Source organism: Bombina bombina, chromosome 1 (assembly GCF_027579735.1).
Source record: "Bombina bombina isolate aBomBom1 chromosome 1, aBomBom1.pri, whole genome shotgun sequence".
NCBI classification, from domain to species: Eukaryota; Metazoa; Chordata; class Amphibia; order Anura; family Bombinatoridae; genus Bombina; species Bombina bombina.
Window position 1 is genome coordinate 1,334,748,924 of NC_069499.1, and position 27,903 is coordinate 1,334,776,826.

General features: G+C 43.0%; 1 protein-coding gene across 1 annotated transcript in view; it reads right to left on the reverse strand.

The window, feature by feature from the left end:
- Window positions 1–249: 249 nt before the first annotated feature.
- The window catches only part of ST3GAL2 (ST3 beta-galactoside alpha-2,3-sialyltransferase 2), a 177,901-nt gene continuing 150,247 nt past the window's right edge, over window positions 250–27,903 (reverse strand). Inside the window, exons 4-7 of the mRNA XM_053702237.1 lie at window positions 27,158–27,337; window positions 24,977–25,022; window positions 2,782–2,901; window positions 250–1,922 (exon numbers count right to left, since the gene is read on the reverse strand). Of these exons, the coding sequence (XP_053558212.1) occupies window positions 1,749–1,922; window positions 2,782–2,901; window positions 24,977–25,022; window positions 27,158–27,337 (520 nt within the window). The 3' untranslated portion in view covers window positions 250–1,748. The remainder of the gene's footprint in view (window positions 1,923–2,781; window positions 2,902–24,976; window positions 25,023–27,157; window positions 27,338–27,903) is intronic.

A 27,903-nucleotide genomic window follows, 5' to 3' on the forward strand; every position in this document is an offset into this window, starting at 1 on the left:
AATTACATGATGACCCTGGGGCAGGAGAGCTATGTTTAACCTTTCACTTTTGACACTTCTCTGCCATCCTCCTGTGACGAAAGGCAAAGAATGACTGGGGGATGGGGGAAGTGGGAGAGGTATTTAAGCCTTTGGCTGGGGTGTCTTTGCCTCCTCTTAGTGGCTAGGTTGAGTATTTCCCAACAGTATATAGTGATGCTGTGGACTCTCCTTGTATTAAGAAGGAAACAAAGAGAAAGGCAGAGAAGATTGTGACTTACAGGTGGGGAAAAATAGTATTTTTTTATTATTTTACGTAAAAAAAAAAAAAAAATTAAAAAGGTTTGGATTTTAGAATTCTGGATTTGGGGATTTGTACCTGTAATGCAAAATGTGAATTTAGTACTGGCAAAGCTGACTGGCTGTTTTTTTGTTTTGTTTTGTATTTTAAACATGCAGATAAGAGTAAAACAAGCAGCTTTCAATAAATAGCTGAAAAAATATTTCAGTTAAATATCTTATTTGCATAGAGGTGTTCAGGAGATATTTTCTTGCATCATCTTCAAGTGATTTAGCATATGGGTATTGTGTCCATTTAATGCTTGGCATTGCCATTAACAACCAAATTTTGTGTATACACAATGCTGATCTGGAAAAAAAAAAACTACATAATACATTTCTTGTTAGTGTACTGGGCAGTTCAAGCGAACTGGGCAACTCCATATGACCATGCACACAGAACGAACAATCATTTCATTATTACACTAAAATAAATTAACTAAACTGTCCTGTCTTGCAAATGAATTAAAGAGAATACAAGTCTCAAATAGTTTGTATGTGGTCTTATAATTGCACATGATGGCATTCCTATATTGAGGATAAAACCACTGCTTGCTGTGTTGGTTTCTTTCGAACCTTACAATTATATTAAATGTAAAAACTGTTCAACATGGGGGATGGTAACTTTGAGGAGGCTATCCAAAATCTTGTTTCAAATGCACTCTGGATTAATAATTCAATGATTAGCAAACATCACTTGCCTTTTTCCAGCACAGAAGTCCATGAGAAGAAGGACCCTATGTAAGGCTGCCTGATGTAAACAAACTCTGAAGGACAAGATGGAACGGATGGGAATGGTCACCATTCTTCTGTTAAATTAAGGCCTCCAGCACACAAACATGCTATAGAGGTGGCAGAGGTGATGAGGATTGTGCAGCTTTTCCTTTACCAGTCGATTGTCAATGTGGAAATAAATCCATTCCGAAGGCTCCTCCAATACTGAAAGGGATATAATGTTCTTATTTTCAGATGAATAAAATAAACCTTCAACATAAGTGAAATGTTCATCGGCCAAAGAGATTGCAGCTTATAGTATGATTAGCTGAGACAGAGCAGCACTCTTAGGCCAGTACACATGGTTGCAAGAGGACAGAAATAAAGATACTGAAATACTTTTGGCATAATGACCGATTGTACTGAAGGGGAGATTTATACTAATTACGTGAATGGTCTACAGTCTCATACAAAACAGAAAGGTCCTACATAATAACAGAACCCAATATTAAATCTTTTCCAGGTGAAATTTGGCATCAAACAAACAAATAATCCTGCGCCATAAACAGAAATCTTTAGACATTACAATCGAGCACCAGTTCACAAAGATAAACCTTGAGTTTCAGGTTTGTTCCAATTATCCAGGAGTTTCTATGGACAAATAACCGGTTCTCTGATTATTAGAAGGGAGCAGTGTTACAGTGAAGAAGCAAACTTCATGTGCTGCGATACACCTTGATTTTTCCCTCTCGGGCTAAGGTGTCAACGATTTGAGCCTCAAAATCTGCATCATGAACTCCAGTTTTGCGGAACTCCCCAGCATAGCGGTTATTTTCCCAGTAGTGGTGCCAGTTGCCTCGGTTATCTGCACCAAAGCCAAAAACATTCACCTGATGGATAGCAAAACAATTAAAACTTCTTTTAAAAACAATCACAGGAAATAAAAAGTAACAGCACAACTCTAAACGAGCTGTTTAAAACAAATATTAAGTGCCAGTACTAACAGAGAAAATGCATGGTTTATTCAAAGACATTAAACACTGTCAGTTTAATAAATCCTATATAACGGTTGAGAAAACGTAACAAGCCTTTAAACCCAGGAAATCCTAGGTTACAACATGGTGACACCCATTACTTTATAGAGACTCAAATTTACACTTATTTATTCTAACGCAAACTAAAAAAATAAATAAAATACAACTGCATAGTGTTGTCAGCCTAATCTTTGTTTTGGAGTACATCATATCTAGCATATATTTAGTAATTCTTATCCATTAATAATGAAGTAAAGTACTCTAAATGAAAAAAATAGGTTATAAGAACATTGCACTGAGATTCTACAAAACTGTTTTACTATGAACGTCTGTCTTTATTATGGCATAGGAAAAAATTGATCAAGATTGCCGTTAGACAAGTTCTCCTCCCGCAATCGCCACTTGCAATGCAGCATCACATGCAAAATGTAACATTGCACAAGAGCTCTTGTGTAATGCCTCGCCTGTTCTCAAGCAACTAATTATCGGTTATCCAGAACAAGCGAGTGTTGGGGTGATTTATCTTACCACCTGTGAGGTGGCAGAGAGGCATAAGAAGCAGTTTATGCTTCTTAAAATTTATGGTTGCAGGATTGTTCATTTTAACCTACATTGCAAAGGCTTGAAATGTGTCAATGCAGCTTAATGATTTTCCCCCATAATGTTACTGCAGGTCTCTTTCCAGGGACCAGCCTTTTTTAAATATATAGCTTACCTCGTCGCAGATGTGAAGTGCAAAGAAAAGGACCAACATGCCAGTGGAGGGATACCGGCCATGATGCTCAGTCCAGCGGTCATGGATATATTTAAAGAAAGCGGGATTATAGATCTGAACCTGTGAGATGAGAGTAGAATTAGATAGTACAGGAGACCTCACTACATCACATCCATCATCTGGCCATGTATAAGAGAAAATCAATTCAGATAAAGCTTACAATTTTAAGCAACTTTCTAATTTACTCCTATTATAAATTTTTCTAGGTTGTCCTGCTATCTCTTTATTCAAAAAGGAGGAATGTATAGCTTAGGAGTCAGTCCATTTTAGGTTCAGAACCCTGGATAGTGCTTGCTTATTGGAGGATACATTTAGCCACCAATAAGGAAGCATAACCTAGGTTTTTAAATAAAACTAGCAAGACAACAAAGAAAATTTGATAATAGGAGTAAATTAGAAAGTTGCTTTAAATGGCATGCTCTCTCTGAATCATTAAAGAAAAAAAATGAGTTTAGAATCCCTTTAAGTTATATAAAAATGTAAATGGCACAAACAGAAAATGACAGTCCATACATACTGCACTTATATCTCTATATAGAGCATAACTTTGTACAAACAAACTATTGTCTTCTATTTCTCTTTAGAATTGATGTAATGTAACCCATATTCCCTACCTTCCCAGTGTTGAGTGCTGGGTAACTGGATGGCACTTTATAAATAAATAAAATAATAAATCACACACACACACACACACACATTTTTTTGACTAGTTGGGTAAACCTAGAAAACAAATTATGCTTACCTGATAATTTTCTTTTCTTTAGATGGAAAGAGTCCACAGCTGCTTTCATTACTTTTGGGAAATAAGAACCTGGCCACCAGGAGGAGGCAAAGACACCCCAGCCAAAGACTTAAATACCTCCCCCACTCCCCTCATCCCCCAGTCATTCTGCCGAGGAACAAGGAACAGTAGAAGTAGTATCAGGGTGAAAAGGTGCCAGAAGAATAAAAATACAGACGCCCCACATAAAAAAATACGGGTGCGGAGCTGTGGACTCTTTCCATCTGAAGAAAAGAAAATTATCAGGTAAGCATAATTTATGTTTTTCTTCATAAATGGAAAGAGTCCACAGCTACATTCATTTCTCTTGGGAAAACAATACCCAAGCTATAGAGGACACTGAATGCCAAGACGGGAAGGTACAAGAGGGGCCCATTCTGAGGGCACCAGGCCTGAAACCACTACCCATCAAAACCCTCCTTCGTCTAAAGCCGAGAATATTGAAAGGAAAAAGCCCAAGGACACTGACCCGCAGATAGTCCGGAAGCCTAGCTAGAGACTGCAAAATCAGACTCAACTGAGCCAACAGTCCTCCAGGAGACACAGTCGGCCCCCAACCACGCACCCCTCGTCAGCACTTAGAATACTGAAGTATTCAACACAAATACGTGTAGCAGACCAGGACGAGGTAAACACCCGGGTCAAGAACATGCAGCTGTCATCAGGACGACCCAAGAGAGAATACTTACTAAGAAGTAAAATGCAGCCAAACAAGATATCGGATTGTAAAAACCCCAAGACAGAGGGCACCCTCTAGGCAATCCCAGCCGCCAGACCGACACATAGGTCCCAAAAGGGGAGAAGCATAGAACCTCAACTAGGCCCCTTACACCCCCGAGGAACAACAATCTCAGGACCTACTCGCAGCCGGGCCAGCCCAAGCGTCAGTAGTTCCAAAAACAGGGGAACAGAAGAACCGTGACACCCGCTCACAAAAGAGCGGAAAAAATGGCTTCAGCCATTCCACAGAGCTCGGGACCCCCCCCCCCCCGAAACTCCATAAAGACAGTCGACAAGACCGAAGACCCAGAAGAGTCTAGCAAAGGCCCATCTCGCAAGACTCCAGATAGAACAGAACAACCCAGAGAACATGCCTCTCTCCAAATAGGTTAAACCCTCTGTTCCATCCCCTGAATCTAGGAAAAGTCCTCAAACAAGGCCTCCATAGGAGAACAAGCCCCCCATCTAAGAAAAAGGGGGCCATTAAAGACAGAGCACCTGCCAATGAAACGCAAGGCCACAGGCTGAATAAGAGAGCACTCTCCAGCGCAGATGAACTTGGAAGGAATCCCCTGAAAACTTAGTGCACAGACAGGGTGCATTAGCTGCAGTGGTTTCCCTATAACCCTTCGTCTGCAGAACCGCAAAACCATCAGGTTACTTCAGCAAACCATCCAAGGGAAACCGTTAATTGAGCGTAGGCAAAGCCAATGAGTAGCGGTCCTCAGGAAATCTGGCCAACCGTGACCTGATCTACTAGCCAGACTAAAGGTCATAGCCCAAATTCCCGGAACAGGAGAACCCCGAACCCGCCCTAGATCCTTAAAAGACCAGTAACAACCTGCAAAGGGATCCACAAGGGAAAACGCTGAGCAAAAAGCATCAGCACCCGGAAGAACCAGGGCGACGACAGGTTTGAGCCCCCAATTGTTTAAAAAACAATATCCCAGAAATTTAAACATCCCGTCTGATATATAGAATACAGACCCACAGGGAGATATTAATGTAATATCCAGGAGAACCCAGAGAACGAGAACACCTCACAAGTCCCGATCCAAGGAAGAGACCACCCCATGCCGAAGTACAATGCTCCAAAGGAGCTAAGGCATCTCGAACCAAGACACTAGAGCCCATAGGTGTTCGACTGCCACAAGACGTCCAAAGCAAGGGAATACCACGAAGACAAGGTCACTCGATCAAAAGCTAGTCTCCACCTTACCATACGAGACAGAGGAGTACCTAAAACCAAGGATGCAGAGCATCCCCAGGTCCGGGAAAACTCCTAAGCAGAGTCCAAAAGAACTCTCTCGGAGGGAAATTCAGGTCCCCAAAGGAGACCCAATTCACATGGAGGAACGGACAAAATCCAAAGGGTCTCAAAGAAGAGAGCAACCATCTCCCGAAGTGAAACCCAGGGTCCCATAAGGAGACCTAACCCACATGGAGAAGTCCAAGGTCTCACTGACAAGAGAACCACGGAAGGAACACGTCCAACAGGACAATTCCTAGAGCCTCCGAAAGGCCAAAACGCCTTAAACCAGCGGTAAGGAGGCGCTAAACCCCCAACCCTCTCACGTGAGGAAGAATATTTTAGGTCCCGAGAGAATCGGAAGCAAAAAAGAGTGACGCAGCGGAACGCTGCTGACCCAGTCAACCAGTGTCAAGGCTCAATAAGGACTGAAAAAAATCCATCCAGCCTCACGGACCTATGAATCCTTGTTAGAATGCCTAGCTGAAACTTGTAAAATAAAAACAAGAAACACAAATAATAAAGTAAGCACTCAGCGCCTCGACCAGACCAGCCAGGCAGAACAGGCGCCACGTGTCTGAACAGGCCACGAGACAGAAGATCTGAACCCAAGCAGGACCAGCCTGCAACAGGGCCATAACTGTCAAGCTGTCTAAATCCTCCCTCAGAGGGGAAGAGAATAACAGACAAAACATAAGACTAATATGTCCCTTAACAACTTCTGCAGAAGTAAACAGTGAGAATCGATCCCAGAGAAAGTTCCCAAAGGAAACAAAATAAAAGTCATCCTAACCAGATAAAAGAAAAGAAGAAACAGGCATACCCACAGGACCAGCCAAACGGAACCCTGATCTTCCAACAAAAACTAGGAAGGATCTTAACAACCAACAATCAGGAGATTACGCCATCCCCACATGTCTGAGGTGAACCATTCGAAGTAGAATACTGCGGATTCCCGTATCCATTAAGGATAGGATCCTCTAATAACTCAAAAACGTGTCTGAGTAAAACACAAAGGCGCGCTATTTTGTAACAAAGGGCACAACACTCAGGGACAGCTACACCCACAGGGCCACCCAAGGCCGGGCGACCTGGGACAATCGGACACTAGCACAAACGCAAATAAATGTCTGGGATAAACATAATCTGGGTTACCCGCATGTGTAGTAGTAGTAGGGAGCGGTATATAACTCGCCTCTTGGAGGACAGAACCCCCAGAAGCGGATGGCTCAACGGACCCTATATTCCCCGAGCCCGAAGAACAAGGCGTTCTAATACGGCATATCGAACATAACTGATTAACCTGTGTCAACGGGGTCAATTCGGATTCTTCACAAGTCGAAGAATCTGAAATTTGAACAGTCTCAGCATCAGAAACCTCCATAACTGCATAGAGAATATAATAATATGGACTAAAGAAAAATCTAAACGGCACCCGACACCCACAATGGCTGGGGCACTCACCACCTCCTAGCAGACCCGAATTTTTCAGTCGCCACACGGTCAGGAATGCAGAAATGGAAGACCAGAACGTAAACCGTACAGTCCAAAAAAAGCGCGCCCAACAATAAGGTCGCGTCACTTATAAAGTCCCCTATGTTCTAAGCTAAGAGCCCAGTTAATACTACACATAAGCAGATTGAATCACATAACAAACATGATTAAAAAAAAACATAATTTATGCTTACCTGATAAATTTATTTCTCTTGTAGTGTATCCAGTCCACGGATCATCCATTACTTATGGGATATTCTCCTTCCCAACAGGAAGTTGCAAGAGGATCACCCACAGCAGAGCTGCTATATAGCTCCTCCCCTAACTGTCATATCCAGTCATTCGACCGAAAACAAACAGAGAAAGGAAAAACCATAGGGTGCAGTGGTGACTGTAGTTTAATTAAAATTTAGACCTGCCTAAAAGGACAGGGCGGGCCGTGGACTGGATACACTACAAGATAAATAAATTTATCAGGTAAGCATAAATTATGTTTTCTCTTGTTAAGTGTATCCAGTCCACGGATCATCCATTACTTATGGGATACCAATACCAAAGCTAAAGTACACGGATGATGGGAGGGACAAGGCAGGATAAAGCGGAAGGAACCACTGCCTGAAGAACCTTTCTCCCAAAAACAGCCTCCGAAGAAGCAAAAGTATCAAATTTGTAAAATTTGGAAAAAGTGTGAAGCGAAGACCAAGTCGCGGCCTTGCAAATATGTTCAACAGAGGCCTCATTTTTAAAGGCCCAGGTGGAAGCCACAGCTCTAGTAGAATGAGCTGTAATCCTTTCAGGGGGCTGCTGTCCAGCAGTCTCAAAGGCTAGGCGTATTATGCTCCGAAGCCAAAAGGAAAGAGGTTGCCGAAGCTTTTTGACCTCTCCTCTGTCCAGAGTAAACGACAAACAGGGTAGATGTTTGAAGAAAATCTTTAGTAGCTTGCAAGTAAAACTTCAAGGCACAGACTACATCCAGATTATGTAAAAGATGTTCCTTCTTCGAAGAAGGATTAGGACACAATGATGGAACAACAATCTCTTGATTGATATTCTTGTTAGAAACCACCTTAGGTAAAAACCCAGGTTTGGTACGCAGGACTACCTTATCTGCATGAAAAATCAGATAAGGAGAATCACATTGTAAGGCAGATAGCTCAGAGACTCTCCGAGCCGAGGAAATAGCCATCAAAAACAGAACTTTCCAAGATAAAAGTTTAATATCAATGGAATGAAGGGGTTCAAACGGAACTCTTTGAAGAACTTTAAGAACCAAGTTTAAGCTCCACGGGGGAGCAACAGGTTTAAACACAGGCTTAATTCTAACCAAAGCCTGGCAAAATACCTGGACGTCTGGAACCTCTGCCAGACGCTTGTGCAAAAGAATAGACAGAGCAGAAATCTGTCCCTTTAAGGAACTAGCTGATAATCCTTTGTCCAAGCCCTCTTGGAGAAAAGACAATATTATAGGAATCCTAACCTTACTCCATGAGTAATTCTTGGATTCACACCAACAAAGATATTTACTCCATATCTTGTGGTAGATTTTCCTGGTAACAGGCTTTCGTGCCTGTATTAAAGTATCAATGACTGACTCGGAGAAGCCACGCTTTGATAGAATCAAGCGTTCAATCTCCATGCAGTCAGTCTCAGAGAAATTAGATTTGGATGATTGAAAGGACCTTGTATCAGAAGGGCCTGTCTTAGAGGCAGAGTCCATGGTGGAAAGGATGACATGTCCACTAGGTCTGCATACCAAGTCCTGCGTGGCCACGCAGGTGCTATCAGAATCAACGATGCTCTCTCCTGTTTGATTTTGGCAATCAGTCGAGGGAGCAGAGGAAACGGTGGAAACACATAAGCCAGGTTGAAGAACCAAGGCACTGCTAGAGAATCTATTAGCGTCGCTTCTGGGTCCCTGGACCTGGATCCGTAACAAGGAAGCTTGGCGTTCTGGCGAGACGCCATGAGATCCAACTCTGGTTTGCCCCAACGATGAATCAACTGAGCAAACACCTCCGGATGGAGTTCCCACTCCCCCGGATGGAAAGTCTGACGACTTAGAAAATCCGCCTCCCAGTTCTCCACGCCTGGGATATGGATTGCTGACAGGTGGCAAGAGTGGGACTCTGCCCAGCGAATTATTTTTGAGACTTCTGACATCGCTAGGGAACTCCTGGTTCCCCCTTGATGGTTGATGTAAGCCACAGTCGTGATGTTGTCCGACTGAAATCTGATGAACCTCAGGAGATGCTAAGTGAGGCCAAGCCAGAAGAGCACTGAATATCGCTCTTAACTCCAGAATATTTATTGGAAGGAGTTTCTCCTCCTGAGTCCACGATCCCTGTGCCTTCAGGGAATTCCAGACTGCACCCCAACCTAGAAGGCTGGCATCTGTTGTTACAATTGTCCAATCTGGCCTGCGAAAGGTCATACCCTTGGACAGGTGTACCCGAGACAACCACCAGAGAAGAGAATCTCTGGTCTCTTGATCCAGATTTAGCAGAGGGGACAAATCTGTGTAATCCCCATTCCACTGACTCAGCATGCATAATTGCAGCGGTCTGAGATGAAGGCCCGCAAATGGCACTATGTCTATTGCCGCTACCATTAAGCCAATTACTTCCATACACTGAGCTACCGAAGGGCGCGGAATGGAGTGAAGAACACGGCAAGCATTTAGAAGCTTTGATAACCTGGACTCCGTCAGGTAAATTTTCATTTCTACAGAATCTATAAAAAAAAAAAAAGAGTCCCTAAGAAGGAGACTCTTGTGAGTGGGGATAGAGAACTCTTTTCCTCGTTCACTTTCCACCCGTGCGACCTCAGAAATGCCAGAACTATCTTTGTATGAGACTTGGCAACTTGAAAGCTTGACGCCTGTATCAGGATGTCGTCTAGATACGGAGCCACCGCTATGCCTTGCGATCTTAGAACCGCCAGAAGTGAGCCCAGAACCTTTGTAAAGATTCTCGGGGCTGTAGCCAACCCGAAGGGAAGAGCTACAAATTGGTAATGCCTGTCTAGAAAGGCAAACCTTAGAAACCGATGATGATCTTTGTGAATCGGTATGTGAAGGTAGGCATCCTTTAAGTCCACTGTGGTCATGTACTGACCTTCTTGGATCATGGGTAAGATGGTCCGAATAGTTTCCATTTTGAAAGATGGAACTCTGAGGAATTTGTTTAAGATCTTTAGATTCAAAATTGGTCTGAAGGTTCCCTCTTTTTTGGGAACCACAAACAGATTCGAATAAAAACCCTGTCCTTGTTCCGTCCGCGGAACTGGATGGATCACTCCCATAACTAGGAGGTCTTGCACACAGCGTAGGAATGCCTCTTTCTTTATCTGATTTGCGGATAGCCTTGAAAGATGAAATCTCCCTTGTGGAGGAGAAGCTTTGAAGTCCAGAAGATATCCCTGAGATATGATCTCCAACGCCCAGGGATCCTGAACATCTCTTGCCCACGTCTGGGCGAAGAGAGAAAGTCTGCCCCCTACTAGATCCGTCGCCGGATAGGGGGCCGTTCCTTCATGCTGTCTTAGAGGCAGCAGCAGGCTTTCTGGCCTGCTTGCCTTTGTTCCAGGACTGGTTAGGTTTCCAGGCCTGCTGAGATTGAGCAAAAACAGAATTTATGTTTACCTGATAAATTACTTTCTCCAACGGTGTGTCCGGTCCACGGCGTCATCCTTACTTGTGGGATATTCTCTTCCCCAACAGGAAATGGCAAAGAGCCCAGCAAAGCTGGTCACATGATCCCTCCTAGGCTCCGCCTACCCCAGTCATTCGACCGACGTTAAGGAGGAATATTTGCATAGGAGAAACCATATGGTACCGTGGTGACTGTAGTTAAAGAAAATAAATTATCAGACCTGATTAAAAAAACCAGGGCGGGCCGTGGACCGGACACACCGTTGGATAAAGTAATTTATCAGGTAAACATAAATTCTGTTTTCTCCAACATCGGTGTGTCCGGTCCACGGCGTCATCCTTACTTGTGGGAACCAATACCAAAGCTTTAGGACACGGATGAAGGGAGGGAGCAAATCAGGTCACCTAAATGGAAGGCACCACGGCTTGCAAAACCTTTCTCCCAAAAATAGCCTCAGAAGAAGCAAAAGTATCAAACTTGTAAAATTTGGTAAAAGTGTGCAGTGAAGACCAAGTCGCTGCCCTACATATCTGATCAACAGAAGCCTCGTTCTTGAAGGCCCATGTGGAAGCCACAGCCCTAGTGGAATGAGCTGTGATTCTTTCGGGAGGCTGCCGTCCGGCAGTCTCATAAGCCAATCTGATGATGCTTTTAATCCAAAAAGAGAGAGAGGTAGAAGTTGCTTTTTGACCTCTCCTTTTACCGGAATAAACAACAAACAAGGAAGATGTTTGTCTAAAATCCTTTGTAGCATCTAAATAGAATTTTAGAGCGCGAACAACATCCAAATTGTGCAACAAACGTTCCTTCTTCGAAACTGGTTTCGGACACAGAGAAGGTACGATAATCTCCTGGTTAATGTTTTTGTTAGAAACAACTTTTGGAAGAAAACCAGGTTTAGTACGTAAAACCACCTTATCTGCATGGAACACCAGATAAGGAGGAGAACACTGCAGAGCAGATAATTCTGAAACTCTTCTAGCAGAAGAAATTGCAACTAAAAACAAAACTTTCCAAGATAATAACTTAATATCAACGGAATGCAAGGGTTCAAACGGAACCCCCTGAAGAACTGAAAGAACTAAATTGAGACTCCAAGGAGGAGTCAAAGGTTTGTAAACAGGCTTAATTCTAACCAGAGCCTGAACAAAAGCTTGAACATCTGGCACAGCGGCCAGCTTTTTGTGAAGTAACACAGACAAGGCAGAAATCTGTCCCTTCAGGGAACTTGCAGATAAACCTTTTTCCAATCCTTCTTGAAGGAAGGATAGAATCCTAGGAATCTTAACCTTGTCCCAAGGGAATCCTTTAGATTCACACCAACAGATATATTTTTTCCAAATTTTGTGGTAAATCTTTCTAGTTACAGGCTTCCTGGCCTGAACAAGAGTATCGATAACAGGATCTGAGAACCCTCGCTTCGATAAGATCAAGCGTTCAATCTCCAAGCAGTCAGCTGGAGTGAAACCAGATTCGGATGTTCGAACGGACCCTGAACAAGAAGGTCTCGTCTCAAAGGTAGCTTCCAAGGTGGAGCCGATGACATATTCACCAGATCTGCATACCAAGTCCTGCGTGGCCACGCAGGAGCTATCAAGATCACCGACGCCCTCTCCTGATTGATCCTGGCTACCAGCCTGGGGATGAGAGGAAACGGCGGGAACACATAAGCTAGTTTGAAGGTCCAAGGTGCTACTAGTGCATCCACTAGAGCCGCCTTGGGATCCCTGGATCTGGACCCGTAGCAAGGAACTTTGAAGTTCTGACGAGAGGCCATCAGATCCATGTCTGGAATGCCCCACAGCTGAGTGACTTGGGCAAAGATTTCCGGATGGAGTTCCCACTCCCCCGGATGCAATGTCTGACGACTCAGAAAATCCGCTTCCCAATTTTCCACTCCTGGGATGTGGATAGCAGACAGGTGGCAGGAGTGAAACTCCGCCCATAGAATGATTTTGGTCACTTCTTCCATCGCCAGGGAACTCCTTGTTCCCCCCTGATGGTTGATGTACGCAACAGTTGTCATGTTGTCTGATTGAAACCGTATGAACTTGGCCCTCGCAAGCTGAGGCCAAGCCTTGAGAGCATTGAATATCGCTCTCAGTTCCAGAATATTTATCGGTAGAAGAGATTCTTCCCGAGACCAAAGACCCTGAGCTTTCAGGGATCCCCAGACCGCGCCCCAGCCCATCAGACTGGCGTCGGTCGTGACAATGACCCACTCTGGTCTGCGGAATGTCATCCCTCGTGACAGGTTGTCCAGGGACAGCCACCAACGGAGTGAGTCTCTGGTCCTCTGATTTACTTGTATCTTCGGAGACAAGTCTGTATAGTCCCCATTCCACTGACTGAGCATGCACAGTTGTAATGGTCTTAGATGAATGCGTGCAAAAGGAACTATGTCCATTGCCGCTACCATCAACCCGATCACTTCCATGCACTGAGCTATGGAAGGAAGAGGAACGGAATGAAGTATCCGACAAGAGTCTAGAAGTTTTGTTTTTCTGGCCTCTGTCAGAAAAATCCTCATTTCTAAGGAGTCTATTATGGTTCCCAAGAAGGGAACCCTTGTTGACGGAGATAGAGAACTCTTTTCCACGTTCACTTTCCATCCGTGAGATCTGAGAAAGGCCAGGACAATGTCCGTGTGAGCCTTTGCTTGAGGAAGGGACGACGCTTGAATCAGAATGTCGTCCAAGTAAGGTACTACAGCAATGCCCCTTGGTCTTAGCACAGCTAGAAGGGACCCTAGTACCTTTGTGAAAATCCTTGGAGCAGTGGCTAATCCGAAAGGAAGCGCCACGAACTGGTAATGTTTGTCCAGGAATGCGAACCTCAGGAACCGATGATGTTCCTTGTGGATAGGAATATGTAGATACGCATCCTTTAAATCCACCGTGGTCATGAATTGACCTTCCTGGATGGAAGGAAGAATTGTTCGAATGGTTTCCATCTTGAACGATGGAACCTTGAGAAACTTGTTTAAGATCTTGAGATCTAAGATTGGTCTGAACGTTCCCTCTTTCTTGGGAACTATAAACAGATTGGAGTAGAACCCCATCCCTTGTTCTCTTAATGGAACAGGATGAATCACTCCCATTTTTAACAGGTCTTCTACACAATGTAAGAATGCCTGTCTTTTTATGTGGTCTGAAGACAACTGAGACCTGTGGAACCTCCCCCTTGGGGGAAGTCCCTTGAATTCCAGAAGATAACCTTGGGAGACTATTTCTAGCGCCCAAGGATCCAGAACATCTCTTGCCCAAGCCTGAGCGAAGAGAGAGAGTCTGCCCCCCACCAGATCCGGTCCCGGATCGGGGGCCAACATTTCATGCTGTCTTGGTAGCAGTGGCAGGTTTCTTGGCCTGCTTTCCCTTGTTCCAGCCTTGCATTGGTCTCCAAGCTGGCTTGGCTTGAGAAGAATTACCCTCTTGCTTAGAGGACGTAGCACCTTGGGCTGGTCCGTTTCTACGAAAGGGACGAAAATTAGGTTTATTTTTTGCCTTGAAAGGCCGATCCTGAGGAAGGGCGTGGCCCTTACCCCCAGTGATATCAGAGATAATCTCTTTCAAGTCAGGGCCAAACAGCGTTTTCCCCTTGAAAGGAATGTTAAGTAGCTTGTTCTTGGAAGACGCATCAGCCGACCAAGATTTCAACCAAAGCGCTCTGCGCGCCACAATAGCAAACCCAGAATTCTTAGCCGCTAACCTAGCCAATTGCAAAGTGGCGTCTAGGGTGAAAGAATTAGCCAATTTGAGAGCATTGATTCTGTCCATAATCTCCTCAAAAGGAGGAGAATCACTATCGACCGCCTTTATCAGCTCATCGAACCAGAAACATGCGGCTGTAGCGACAGGGACAATGCATGAAATTGGTTGTAGAAGGTAACCCTGCTGAACAAACATCTTTTTAAGCAAACCTTCTAATTTTTTATCCATAGGATCTTTGAAAGCACAACTATCCTCTATGGGTATAGTGGTGCGTTTGTTTAAAGTGGAAACCGCTCCCTCGACCTTGGGGACTGTCTGCCATAAGTCCTTTCTGGGGTCGACCATAGGAAACAATTTTTTAAATATGGGGGGAGGGACGAAAGGAATACCGGGCCTTTCCCATTCTTTATTAACAATGTCCGCCACCCGCTTGGGTATAGGAAAAGCTTCTGGGAGCCCCGGCACCTCTAGGAACTTGTCCATTTTACATAGTTTCTCTGGGATGACCAACTTGTCACAATCATCCAGAGTGGATAATACCTCCTTAAGCAGAATGCGGAGATGTTCCAACTTAAATTTAAATGCAATCACATCAGGTTCAGCTTGTTGAGAAATGTTCCCTGAATCAGTAATTTCTCCCTCAGACAAAACCTCCCTGGCCCCATCAGACTGGGTTAGGGGCCCTTCAGAAATATTATTATCAGCGTCGTCATGCTCTTCAGTATCTAAAACAGAGCAGTCGCGCTTACGCTGATAAGTGTTCATTTTGGCTAAAATGTTTTTGACAGAATTATCCATTACAGCCGTTAATTGTTGCATAGTAAGGAGTATTGGCGCGCTAGATGTACTAGGGGCCTCCTGAGTGGGCAAGACTCGTGTAGACGAAGGAGGGAATGATGCAGTACCATGCTTACTCCCCTCACTTGAGGAATCATCTTGGGCATCATTGTCATTGTCACATAAATCACATTTATTTAAATGAATAGGAATTCTGGATTCCCCACATTCAGAACACAGTCTATCTGGTAGTTCAGACATGTTAAACAGGCATAAACTTGATAACAAAGTACAAAAAACGTTTTAAAATAAAACCGTTACTGTCACTTTAAATTTTAAACTGAACACACTTTATTACTGCAATTGCGAAAAAACATGAAGGAATTGTTCAAAATTCACCAAATTTTCACCACAGTGTCTTAAAGCCTTAAAAGTATTGCACACCAAATTTGGAAGCTTTAACCCTTAAAATAACGGAACCGGAGCCTTTTTGAACTTTAACCCCTTTACAGTCCCTGGTATCTGCTTTGCTGAGACCCAACCAAGCCCCAAGGGGAATACGATACCAAATGACGCCTTCAGAAAGTCTTTTCTAAGTATCAGAGCTCCTCTCACATGCGACTGCATGCCATGCCTCTCAAAAACAAGTGCGCAACACCGGCGCGAAAATGAGTCTCTGCCTATGCTTTGGGAAAGCCCCTAAAGAATAAGGTGTCTAAAACAGTGCCTGCCGATAATATTATATCAAAATACCCAGATAAAATGATTCCTCAAGGCTAAATATGTGTTAATAATCAATCGATTTAGCCCAGAAAAAGTCTACAGTCTTAATAAGCCCTTTTTGAAGCCCTTATTTACGATCGTAATAAACATGGCTTACCGGATCCCATAGGGAAAATGACAGCTTCCAGCATTACATCGTCTTGTTAGAATGTGTCATACCTCAAGCAGCAAGAGACTGCTCACTGTTCCCCCAACTGAAGTTAATTGCTCTCAACAGTCCTGTGTGGAACAGCCATGGATTTTAGTGACGGTTGCTAAAATCATTTTCCTCATACAAACAGAAATCTTCATCTCTTTTCTGTTTCTGAGTAAATAGTACATACCAGCACTATTTCAAAATAACAAACTCTTGATTGAATAATAAAAACTACAGTTAAACACTAAAAAACTCTAAGCCATCTCCGTGGAGATGTTGCCTGTACAACGGCAAAGAGAATGACTGGGGTAGGCGGAGCCTAGGAGGGATCATGTGACCAGCTTTGCTGGGCTCTTTGCCATTTCCTGTTGGGGAAGAGAATATCCCACAAGTAAGGATGACGCCGTGCACCGGACACACCTATGTTGGAGAAAGTTCCCTCTTGTTTTGAAGCGGAGGAAGTGGATGCTGCACCTGCCTTGAAATTTCGAAAGGCACGAAAATTAGACTGTTTGGCCTTTGCTTTGGCCCTGTCCTGAGGAAGGGTGTGACCCTTACCTCCTGTAATGTCAGCAATAATTTCCTTCAAACCAGGCACCGAATAAGGCCTGCCCCTTGAAAGGAATGTTGGGTAATTTTTAAGTCACGTCAGCTGACCAGGATTTAAGCCATAGCGCCCTACGCGCTTGGATGGCGAATCCGGAATTCTTAGCCGTTAGTTTAGTCAAATGAACAATGGCATCAGAAACAAATGAGTTAGCTAGCTTAAGTGTTCTAAGCTTGTCAATAATTTCAGTCAATGGAGCTGTATGGATGGCCTCTTCCAGGGCCTCAAACCAGAATGCCGCCACGGCCGTGACAGGCGCAATGCATGCAAGGGGCTGTAAATAAAACCTTGTTGAATAAACATTTTCTTAAGGTAAACCTCCAATTTTTTATCCATTGGATCTGAAAAAGCACAACTGTCCTCAACCGGGATAGTATTACGCTTTGCTAAAGTAGAAACTGCTCCCTCCACCTTAGGGACCGTCTGCCATAAGTCCCGTGTAGTGGCGTCTATTGGAAACATTTTTCTAAATATAGGAGGTGGGGAAAAAGGCACACCCGGTCTATCCCACTCCTTGCTAATAATTTCTGTAAGCCTTTTAGGTATAGGAAAAACATCAGTACACACCGGTACCGCATAGTATTTATCCAGCCTACACAATTTCTCTGGTACTGCAACTGTGTTACAGTCATTCAGAGCAGCTAATACCTCCCCAAGCAACACACGGAGGTTCTCAAGCTTAAATTTAAAATTAGAAATCTCTGAATCAGGTTTCCCCGAATCAGAGATGTCACCCACAGACTGAAGCTCTCCATCCTCATGATCTGCATATTGTGACGCAGTATCAGACATGGCCCTTACAGCATCTGCGCGCTCTGTATTTCTCCTAACCCCAGAGCAATCGCGCTTGCCTCTTAATTCAGGCAACCTGGATAATACCTCTGACAGGGTATTGTTCATGATTGCAGCCATGTCCTGCAAGATAATCGCTATGGGCGTCCCTGATGTAATTGGCGCCATATTAGCGTGCATCCCCTGAGCGGGAGGCGAAGGGTCTGACACGTGGGGAGAGTTAGTCGGCATAACTTCCCCCTCGTCAGAATCTTCTAGTGATATTTATTTTATAGTTAAAGACTGAACTTTACTGTTTAAGGTGAAATCAATACATTTAGTACACATTCTCCTATGGGGCTCCACCATGGCTTTCAAACATAATGAACAAGTAGTTTCCTCTGTGTCAGACATGTTTAAACAGACTAGCAATGAGACTAGCAAGCTTGGAAAACACTTTAAACAAGTTTACAAGCAATATAAAAAACGTTACTGCACCTTTAAGAAACACAAATTTTGTCAAAATTTGAAATAACAGTGAAAAAAGGCAGTTACACTAACGAATTTTTTACAGTGTATGTAACAAGTTAGCAGAGCATTGCATCCACTTGCAAATGGATGATTAACCCCTTAATACCCAAAACAGAATAATATCAGACAAAAACTTTTTTTTTTTTTTTTTAAACAGTCACAACAACTGCCACAGCTCTACTGTGGCTTTTTACCTCCCTCAAAAACGACTTTGAAGCCTTTTGAGCCCTCCAGAGATGTCCTGGATCATGCAGGAAGAAGCTGGATGTCTCTGTCAGTATTTTTATCTGCACAGAAAAGCACTAAAAAAGGCCCCTCCCACTCATATTACAACAGTGGAAAGCCTAAGGAAACTGTTACTAGGCCAAATTCAAGCCAGCCATGTGGAAAAAAACTAGGCCCCAATAAGTTTTATCACCAAATACATATAAAAACGATTAAACATGCCAGCAAACGTTTTATATTACATTTTTATAAGAGTATGCATCTCTATTAATAAGCCTGATACCAGTAGCTCTCACTGCATTTAAGGCTTTACTTACATTAGTTCGGTATCAGCAGCATTTTCTAGCAAATTCCATCCCTAGAAAAATATTAACTGCACATACCTTATTGCAGGAAAACCTGCACACCATTCCCTCTCTGAAGTTACCTCACTCCTCAGAATATGTGAGAACAGCCATGGATCTTAGTTACTTCTGCTAAGATCATAGAAAACGCAGGCAGATTCTTCTTCTAAATACTGCCTGAGATAAACAGTACACTCCGGCACCATTTAAAAATAACAAACTTTTGATTGAAGAATAAACTAAGTATAAAACACCACACTCCTCTTACGACCTCCATCTTGGTTGAGGCTTGCAAGAGAATGACTGGATATGACAGTTAGGGGAGGAGCTATATAGCAGCTCTGCTGTGGGTGATCCTCTTGCAACTTCCTGTTGGGAAGGAGAATATCCCATAAGTAATGGATGATCCGTGGACTGGATACACTTAACAAGAGAAAACAGAATTTATGCTTACCTGATAAATTACTTTCTCCAACGGTGTGTCCGGTCCACGGCGTCATCCTTACTTGTGGGATATTCTCATCCCCAACAGGAAATGGCAAAGAGTCCCATCAAAGCTGGTCACATGATCCATCCTAGGCTCCGCCCACCCCAGTCATTCGACCGACGGACAGGAGGAAATATATATAGGAGAAATCATATGATACCGTGGTGACTGTAGTTAGAGAAAATAATTCATCAGACCTGATTAAAAAAAAAAACCCAGGGCGGGCCGTGGACCGGACACACCGTTGGAGAAAGTAATTTATCAGGTAAGCATAAATTCTGTTTTCTCCAACATTGGTGTGTCCGGTCCACGGCGTCATCCTTACTTGTGGGAACCAATACCAAAGCTTTAGGACACGGATGAAGGGAGGGAGCAAATCAGGTCACCTAAATGGAAGGCACCACAGCTTGCAAAACCTTTCTCCCAAAAATAGCCTCCGAAGAAGCAAAAGTATCAAATTTGTAAAATTTGGCAAAAGTGTGCAGTGAAGACCAAGTCGCTGCCTTACATATCTGGTCAACAGAAGCCTCGTTCTTGAAGGCCCAGGTGGAAGCCACAGCCCTAGTGGAGTGAGCTGTGATTCTTTCAGGAGGCTGCCGTCCGGCAGTCTCATAAGCCAATCGGATAATGCTTTTAAGCCAAAAGGAAAGAGAGGTAGAAGTCGCTTTTTGACCTCTCCTTTTACCAGAATAAACAACAAACAAGGAAGATGTTTGTCTGAAATCTTTAGTAGCCTCTAAATAGAATTTTAGAGCACGAACTACGTCCAAATTGTGTAACAAACGTTCCTTCTTTGAAACTGGATTCGGACACAAAGAGGGTACAACTATTTCCTGATTAATATTTTTGTTGGAAACAACTTTCGGAAGAAAACCAGGCTTAGTACGCAAAACCACCTTATCTGCATGGAACACCAGATAGGGCGGAGAACACTGCAGAGCAGATAACTCTGAAACTCTTCTAGCAGAAGAAATTGCAACCAAAAACAAAACTTTCTAAGATAGTAACTTAATATCTACGGAATGTAAGGGTTCAAACGGAACCCCTTGAAGAACTGAAAGAACTAGATTTAGACTCCAGGGAGGAGTCAAAGGTCTGTAAACAGGCTTGATCCTAACCAGAGCCTGAACAAATGCTTGAACATCTGGCACGGCTGCCAGTCTTTTGTGAAGTAAAACAGATAAAGCAGAGATCTGTCCCTTCAGAGAACTTGCAGATAATCCTTTCTCCAAACCTTCTTGTAGAAAGGATAGAATCTTAGGAATTTTTATCTTGTTCCATGGGAATCCTTTAGATTCACACCAACAGATATATTTTTTCCATATTTTATGGTAGATTTTTCTAGTTACAGGCTTTCTAGCCTGAATCAGAGTATCTATTACAGAATCTGATAAAATCAAGCGTTCAATCTCCAAGCCGTCAGTTGGAGGGAAACCAGATTCGGATGCGTGGCCACGCAGGAGCTATCAAGATCACTGAGGCCCTCTCCTGATTGATCCTGGCTACCAGCCTGGGGATGAGAGGAAACGGTGGGAATACATAAGCTAGGTTGAAAGTCCAAGGTGCTACTAGTGCATCTACTAGAGTCGCCTTGGGATCCCTGGATCTGGACCCGTAGCAAGGAACCTTGAAGTTCTGACGAGACGCCATCAGATCCATGTCTGGAATGCCCCATAATTGAGTTATTTGGGCAAAGATTTCCGGATGGAGTTCCCACTCCCCCGGATGGAATGTCTGACGACTCAGAAAATCCGCTTCCCAATTTTCCACTCCTGGGATGTGGATCGCAGACAAGTGGCAGGAGTGATCCTCCGCCCATTGAATTATCTTGGTCACTTCTTTCATCGCCAGGGAACTCCTTGTTCCCCCCTGATGATTGATATATGCAACGGTCGTCATGTTGTCTGACTGAAACCTTATGAATTTGGCCTTTGCTAGTTGAGGCCAAACTCTGAGAGCATTGAATATCGCTCTCAGTTCCAGAATGTTTATCGGGAGAAGAGACTCTTCCCGAGACCATAGACCCTGAGCTTTCAGGGATTCCCAGACCGCGCCCCAGCCCACTAGGCTGGCGTCGGTCGTGACAATGACCCACTCTGGTCTGCGGAAGCTCATTCCCTGTGACAGATTGTCCAGGGTCAGCCACCAACGGAGTGAATCCCTGGTCTTTTGATCTACTTGAATTGTCTGAGACAAGTCTGTATAATCCCCATTCCACTGTCTGAGCATGCACAGTTGTAATGGTCTTAGATGAATTCGTGCAAAAGGAACTATGTCCATTGTTGCAACCATCAATCCTATTACTTCCATGCACTGTGCTATGGAAGGACGAGGAACAGAATGAAGAACTTGACAAGAGTTTAGAAGTTTTGATTTTCTGACCTCTGTCAGAAAAATCCTCATTTCTAAGGAATCTATTATTGTTCCCAAGAAGGGAACTCTTGTTGACGGGGACAGAGAACTTTTTTCTTTGTTCACCTTCCATCCGTGAGATCTGAGAAAGGCTAGGACGATGTCCGTATGAGCCTTTGCTTTTGACAGGGACGACGCTTGAATCAGGATGTCGTCTAAGTAAGGTACTACTGCAATGCCCATTGGTCTTAGAACCGCTAGAAGGGACCCTAGTACCTTTGTGAAAATCCTTGGAGCAGTGGCTAATCCGAATGGAAGTGCCACAAACTGGTAATGCTTGTCCAGAAAAGCGAACCTTAGGAACTGATGATGTTCCTTGTGGATAGGAATATGTAGATACGCATCCTTTAAGTCCACGGTAGTCATAAATTGATTTTCCTGGATAGTAGGTAGGATCGTTCGAATAGTTTCCATTTTGAACGATGGTACCCTGAGAAATTTGTTTAGGATCTTGAGATCCAAAATTGGTCTGAATGTTCCCTCTTTTTTGGGAACTATGAACAGGTTGGAATAAAAACCCATCCCTTGTTCTCTTATTGGAACAGGATGAATCACTCCCATCTTTAACAGGTCTTCTACACAATGTAAGAATGCCTGTCTTTTTATTTGTTTTGAAGATAATTGAGACCTGTGGAACCTTCCCCTTGGGGGTAGTTCCTTGAATTCCAGGAGATAACCTTGAGAAACTATTTCTAGCGCCCAAGGATCCTGAACATCTCTTGCCCAAGCCTGAGCAAAGAGAGAAAGTCTGCCCCCCACCAGATCCGGTCCCGGATCGGGGGCTACCCCTTCATGCTGTTTTGGTAGCAGTGGTAGGCTTCTTGGCCTGCTTACCCTTGTTCCAGCCTTGCATTGGTTCCCAGGCTGGCTTGGGTTGTGAAGTATTACCCTCTTGCTTAGAGGATGAAGAATTAGAAGCTGGTCCGTTTCTGCGAAAGGGACAAAAATTAGGCTTATTTTTAGCCTTAAAGGACCTGTCCTGTGGGAGGGCGTGGCCCTTTCCCCCAGTGATGTCTGAAATAATCTCTTTCAAATCAGGTCCAAATAATGTTTTACCCTTGAAAGGAATGTTAAGCAATTTTGTCTTGGAAGACACATCCGCTGACCAAGACGTTAGCCAATCGCTCTGCGCGCCACGATAGCAAACCCTGAATTTTTCGCCGCTAATCTAGCTAATTGCAAAGCGGCATCTAAAATAAAAGAGTTAGCCAATTTAAGTGCTTGAACTCTGTCCATAACCTCCTCATACGAAGATTCTTTATTGAGCGACTTTTCTAGTTCCTCGAACCAGAAACACGCTGCCGTAGTGACAGGAACAATGCATGAAATTGGTTGTAGAAGGTAACCTTGCTGAACAAAAATCTTTTTAAGCAAACCCTCTAATTTTTTATCCATAGGATCTTTGAAAGCACAACTATCTTCGATAGGAATAGTAGTGCGTTTGTTTAGAGTAGAAACCGCCCCCTCGACATTAGGGACTGTCTGCCATAAGTCCTTTCTGGGGTCGACTATAGGAAATAATTTCTTAAATATAGGGGGGGGGACAAAAGGTATGCCGGGCCTTTCCCACTCTTTATTTACTATGTCCGCCACCCGCTTGGGTATAGGAAAAGCGTCAGGGGGCACCGGAACCTCTAGGAACTTGTCCATCTTACATAACTTCTCTGGAATGACCAAATTGTCACAATCATCCAGAGTAGATAATACCTCCTTAAGCAGTGCGCAGAGATGTTCTAATTTAAATTTAAATGTCACAACATCAGGTTCAGCTTGATGAGAAATCTTTCCTGTATGAAGGAATTGTTCAAAATTCACCAAAATTTCACCACAGTGTCTTAAAGCATTAAAAGTATTGCACACCAAATTTCAGAGCTTTAACCCTTAAAATAACGGAACCGGAGCAGTTTTTACATTTAACCCCTATACAGTCCCAGCTATATGCTTTGCTGAGACCCAACCAAGCCCAGAGGGGAATACGATACCAAATGATGCTTTCTATAAGCTTTTTCAGTGATTCTTAGCTCCTCACACATGCATCTGCATGCCTTGCTCTCCAAAAACAACTGCGCATTAGTGGCGCGAAAATGAGGCTCTGTCTATAACTAGAAAAGGCCCCATCTGAAAAAGGTGTCCAACACAGTGCCTGCCGTTTTTCTAAACAATCCCCAAGATTATAATAACCATTAATAGTTAGAATCTGCATAATATGCCTAGTAAAGCAATCGTTTTAGCCCAGAAAAATGTCTACCAGTTTTTTAAGCCCTTTTGAAGCCCTTTATTCTTTTATGTTTAACTAAGAAAATGGCTTACCGGTCCCCATGAGGGGAAATGACAGCCTTCCAGCATTACATGGTCTTGTTAGAAATATGGCTAGTCATACCTTAAGCAGAAAAGTCTGCTAACTGTTTCCCCCAACTGAAGTTACTTCATCTCAACAGTCCTGTGTGGAAACAGCAATCGATTTTAGTAACTTCTGCTAAAATCATCTTCCTCTTACAAACAGAAATCTTCATCCTTTTTCTGTTTCAGAGTAAATAGTACATACCAGCACTATTTTAAAATAACAAACACTTGATAGAAGAATAAAAACTACATTTAAACACCAAAAAACTCTTAACCATCTCCGTGGAGATGTTGCCTGTGCAACGGCAAAGAGAATGACTGGGGTGGGCGGAGCCTAGGAGGGATCATGTGACCAGCTTTGCTGGGACTCTTTGCCATTTCCTGTTGGGGAAGAGAATATCCCACAAGTAAGGATGACGCCGTGGACCGGACACACCAATGTTGGAGAAACCCCTGTTCAATAAACCCCCTTCGGGAGATATTAACCCTCGATTCCAAGAACCAAAGGAGGCTCACTGAGGCCCTATATTTTATACTTAATAAGTCCCACAGGATAAACAAATAAGATACAGTACATTCTGATGAAGTAACACGAAACGATCTTACCGGAATCTACACCGTGGAACTGGAACACGGCCCTTTAAGTGTGATGAATAGTAGCAGCGCCTCCGCCATGGACTTGAGAGAAGAAAGCAGGCAGTGAAGCGAAGTTCGACAACGCCAATTGCTTGTGGAGCTGTTAATATGAGTCGGGATGGTTTTGCAGAAAGACTCTCCCTTCATCTCCGGACTAACTTTCATCCAGGCTCTCACTCAGAGGCTGACAGGATTACTTAAAACTCCCGTCCCATGTCGAAGAGTACTACCCTCCATAAGAGACAAAACAAACTTCTGACACTTCTCTGCCAACCTCCTGAGACAAAAGGCAAAGAATGACTGGGGGATGAGGGGAGTGGGAGGAGTATTTAAGCCTTTGGCTGGGATGTCTTTGCCTCCTCCTGGTGGCCAGGTTCTTTTTTCCCAAAACTAATGAATGCAGCTGTGGACTCTTTCCATTTATGAAGAAAATACCATGGGTTTAGGATGTAGTTCTACAGCTAATACATGAATCTCACCTTCTCCTTGTCTACTCGCAGGAAAGCCTTTACTGGAGCATACGTGCTATAGAATGAGAAGACAAGAGGCAGTTACAATACAGAATGCCAAACTAGTTCCCCTTTTACAATGACCCAAACATCCTTCCTTTTTATATTATGGAATAATATTTTAGTAGATATGTTATGCAAATAAATAAAATAAAGTACAATGTACATAGCAACCAGTGATCTAGCATTTGTGAGATTTGCCTTATAAATAATAGTGTACCAGAAATAAATCTAAAGCTTGAATTCTGCAAATGCACAGCATGTAGTGTACCATATTTAGAGGTTATATTTAGCATGCACATTTACACCATAACAAGCATCCTAAACAGTTTATAGAGAATTGACGGAATAAATATGTCTGCTATAGGAATTCAGGTATTGTAATAAAAGAAATACATACTATATAAGCATTAGCGAGATATACAATACTCAGACCAGAATTTCATGATATAATTATAGAATTCCATTCTGTATGTCATTGTACAATGGTAGCGGACTAAGGATAGGCTACTAGTGGTCTTTTGCGGCCATTGACTCAGGAGGGGACAGTTGGCCTTTTTCGGTATCTCAGAATGAGTTGTCTGACACTACTGAGCAAAATCTGCATTGGTCTGGACCAGATTCTGCACTTTAAAAGGAATATGAAACCCAACATTTTTATTTTCATGATTCAAATAAGGCATGTGATTTCAAACATCTTTTAAATTTAGTTCTTTTATCCAATTTGCTTCATTCTCAGGGTATCGTTTTTTGAAGTAACAGCTATGCACTACTGAGAGCTATCTGAAGACATCTGGTGAACCAATTAAGAGAGACATTTTTGTGCAGCCGCCAATCAGCATCTAGCTCCCAATAATGTATTGCTGCTCCTGAGGCTACCTAGATATGCTTTTCAACTAAGGATACCAAGAGAACGAAAAAATTTGAAAAGATGTTTAAAATCACATGTTCTGTCTGAATCATGAAAGAAAACATTTGGGTTTCATGTCCCTTTTTAGTTTAGCTATTAATTAAAAAGAAATTAAAGTGCAAAAGAAAATGCTTAGACCATTTTATTATTGGATTGTATATACCAATGCGTTTAACCTCTGCAACAGATTAAACATAAAGCAAGTCTGTTCCAGAGCAAAGCACTACTGGGATCTAGCTGAACACGTTGGTGCAAAGCCATCAATCAGCAGCTGGCTCCCAGTAGTGCAGTGCTGCTCCTCAGTCTATTTAGCTATGCTTTGCAACAAAGGACACCAAAAGAACAAAACACATTTAACAACTTAAGTAAATTGAAATGTCTCTTAAAATTTGCATGCGTTATCTAAAATCAGGTTTGCAAAATGTTTTTGACAAAGGAAGTTGGACTCTCTCCAGAATGAGCTATCAGTGCAAGAGATGTGTGATAAGGAATTAGCTGTTGATTTAAAAATGGTTTCCATTCTTTATCTGTTAGTTGGAAATTAAGTTGGTGTGACCAGTATATACTTCTGGAGGGTAACTTGCCAGTAAACTAATCAGTGTTTTTACAAGCTAATAGCACTTTACATATACACTTATTTAAAACAGGCTAAGGGCCCTAATCAGCTTTGATTTATATGGAAGAAAATGTGAAAGTTGCAAGTACTGCACTGGTTAAAATGCACATGGCCTACTCCATCTAACTCTATTGGATTTCAGTTTACACAAGGGCTGCACAAAAGGAGATACGTTGGAGGAATGCACACATGCCATATAGAAAGGGTTTACAACAGGGTAGAGGAACTTGTGCAATATTGCTGCCTATCTATGGGCAGATAGTGATAGAATTAGTCACACTTATTGTCAGAGAGCTTGCACCAGTCTATCTCCCACTGCATGAAGGTAGCTGATAATTAGTGATATGTGGCACCAACTATCTCTAGGCCAGTACATGGTGTCCTTTGCAATCTGTGGGGGTTTTTCTTTCCAACTAAATTATTAATAATGGCTTGAAGGTTAATTACACAGTATAAGACATGTTACAGTAATACAAGGCAAACTGCCATCTTAAACAAGTGAATTCTGTATGAATATTGTAAACGCTTATCGTGCCGATCAGTAATAGCTTTATGGAGAAATTTAAATATAATATCAGGATTCAGTGGCAAGTCAATGACTATACATTTTAAAAAGGGTACTTACAACCTGATCTGCCCTGTAGATAGGGCACTTGTGATCCACAGAATGTCCAAGGCTTTAAATGGCACAAGCACAAAGCTTACATTAGCAGGCAAATTTTTGGCACTTTCCGGGTACATGAAATGATGAGTGGTCTGAGCCCCAACATCCTTCTCAAACCCCAGAGTGGGGGCCTGGTTCATCCTGAAGCAAAAGGAGGAGGAGATGGTAATGAAAAGATGACACTGCAACACACAAACTTAAATGTGCAAAACACTGAATAGGATATAAAGGACACAACGTATACCAATTCATGTACAGTGCTAGACAAAACAGGTGAGAGGTGTCAGCGATGATTTGTGCTCATGTGCACAGGGTGCATCAGTCATAAATAAGATATTGTGTATGTTGCAGTCGGCTTGCATAAAATCTTGAACAAGCAACTGTCTGGGAATATGGAGCGGTTTTAAGCATTCTGTACAGCTGCAGAAGCACTTAAGTCTCTCTTAGCAGCAATAGGGACCTGTTTTCTTTCATAAGGTGGTGACAGTTCACAAGCCTAGACATATGGGATTGAATTCCTGCCACTAGGAGGAGGCAAAAATACCCCAAACACCAAGAGCTTTTGAACCCTCCCACCTCCCTGTATATCTCAGTTTTATCTTTGCCTTCACAGAAGTAGACGAATTGAGGTGCTCCATATTCTACGTTGAAAGGGATTCTCAGACCTATGTGATACCAGTTACCCCCTCAGACAGCAAGCTATGGAT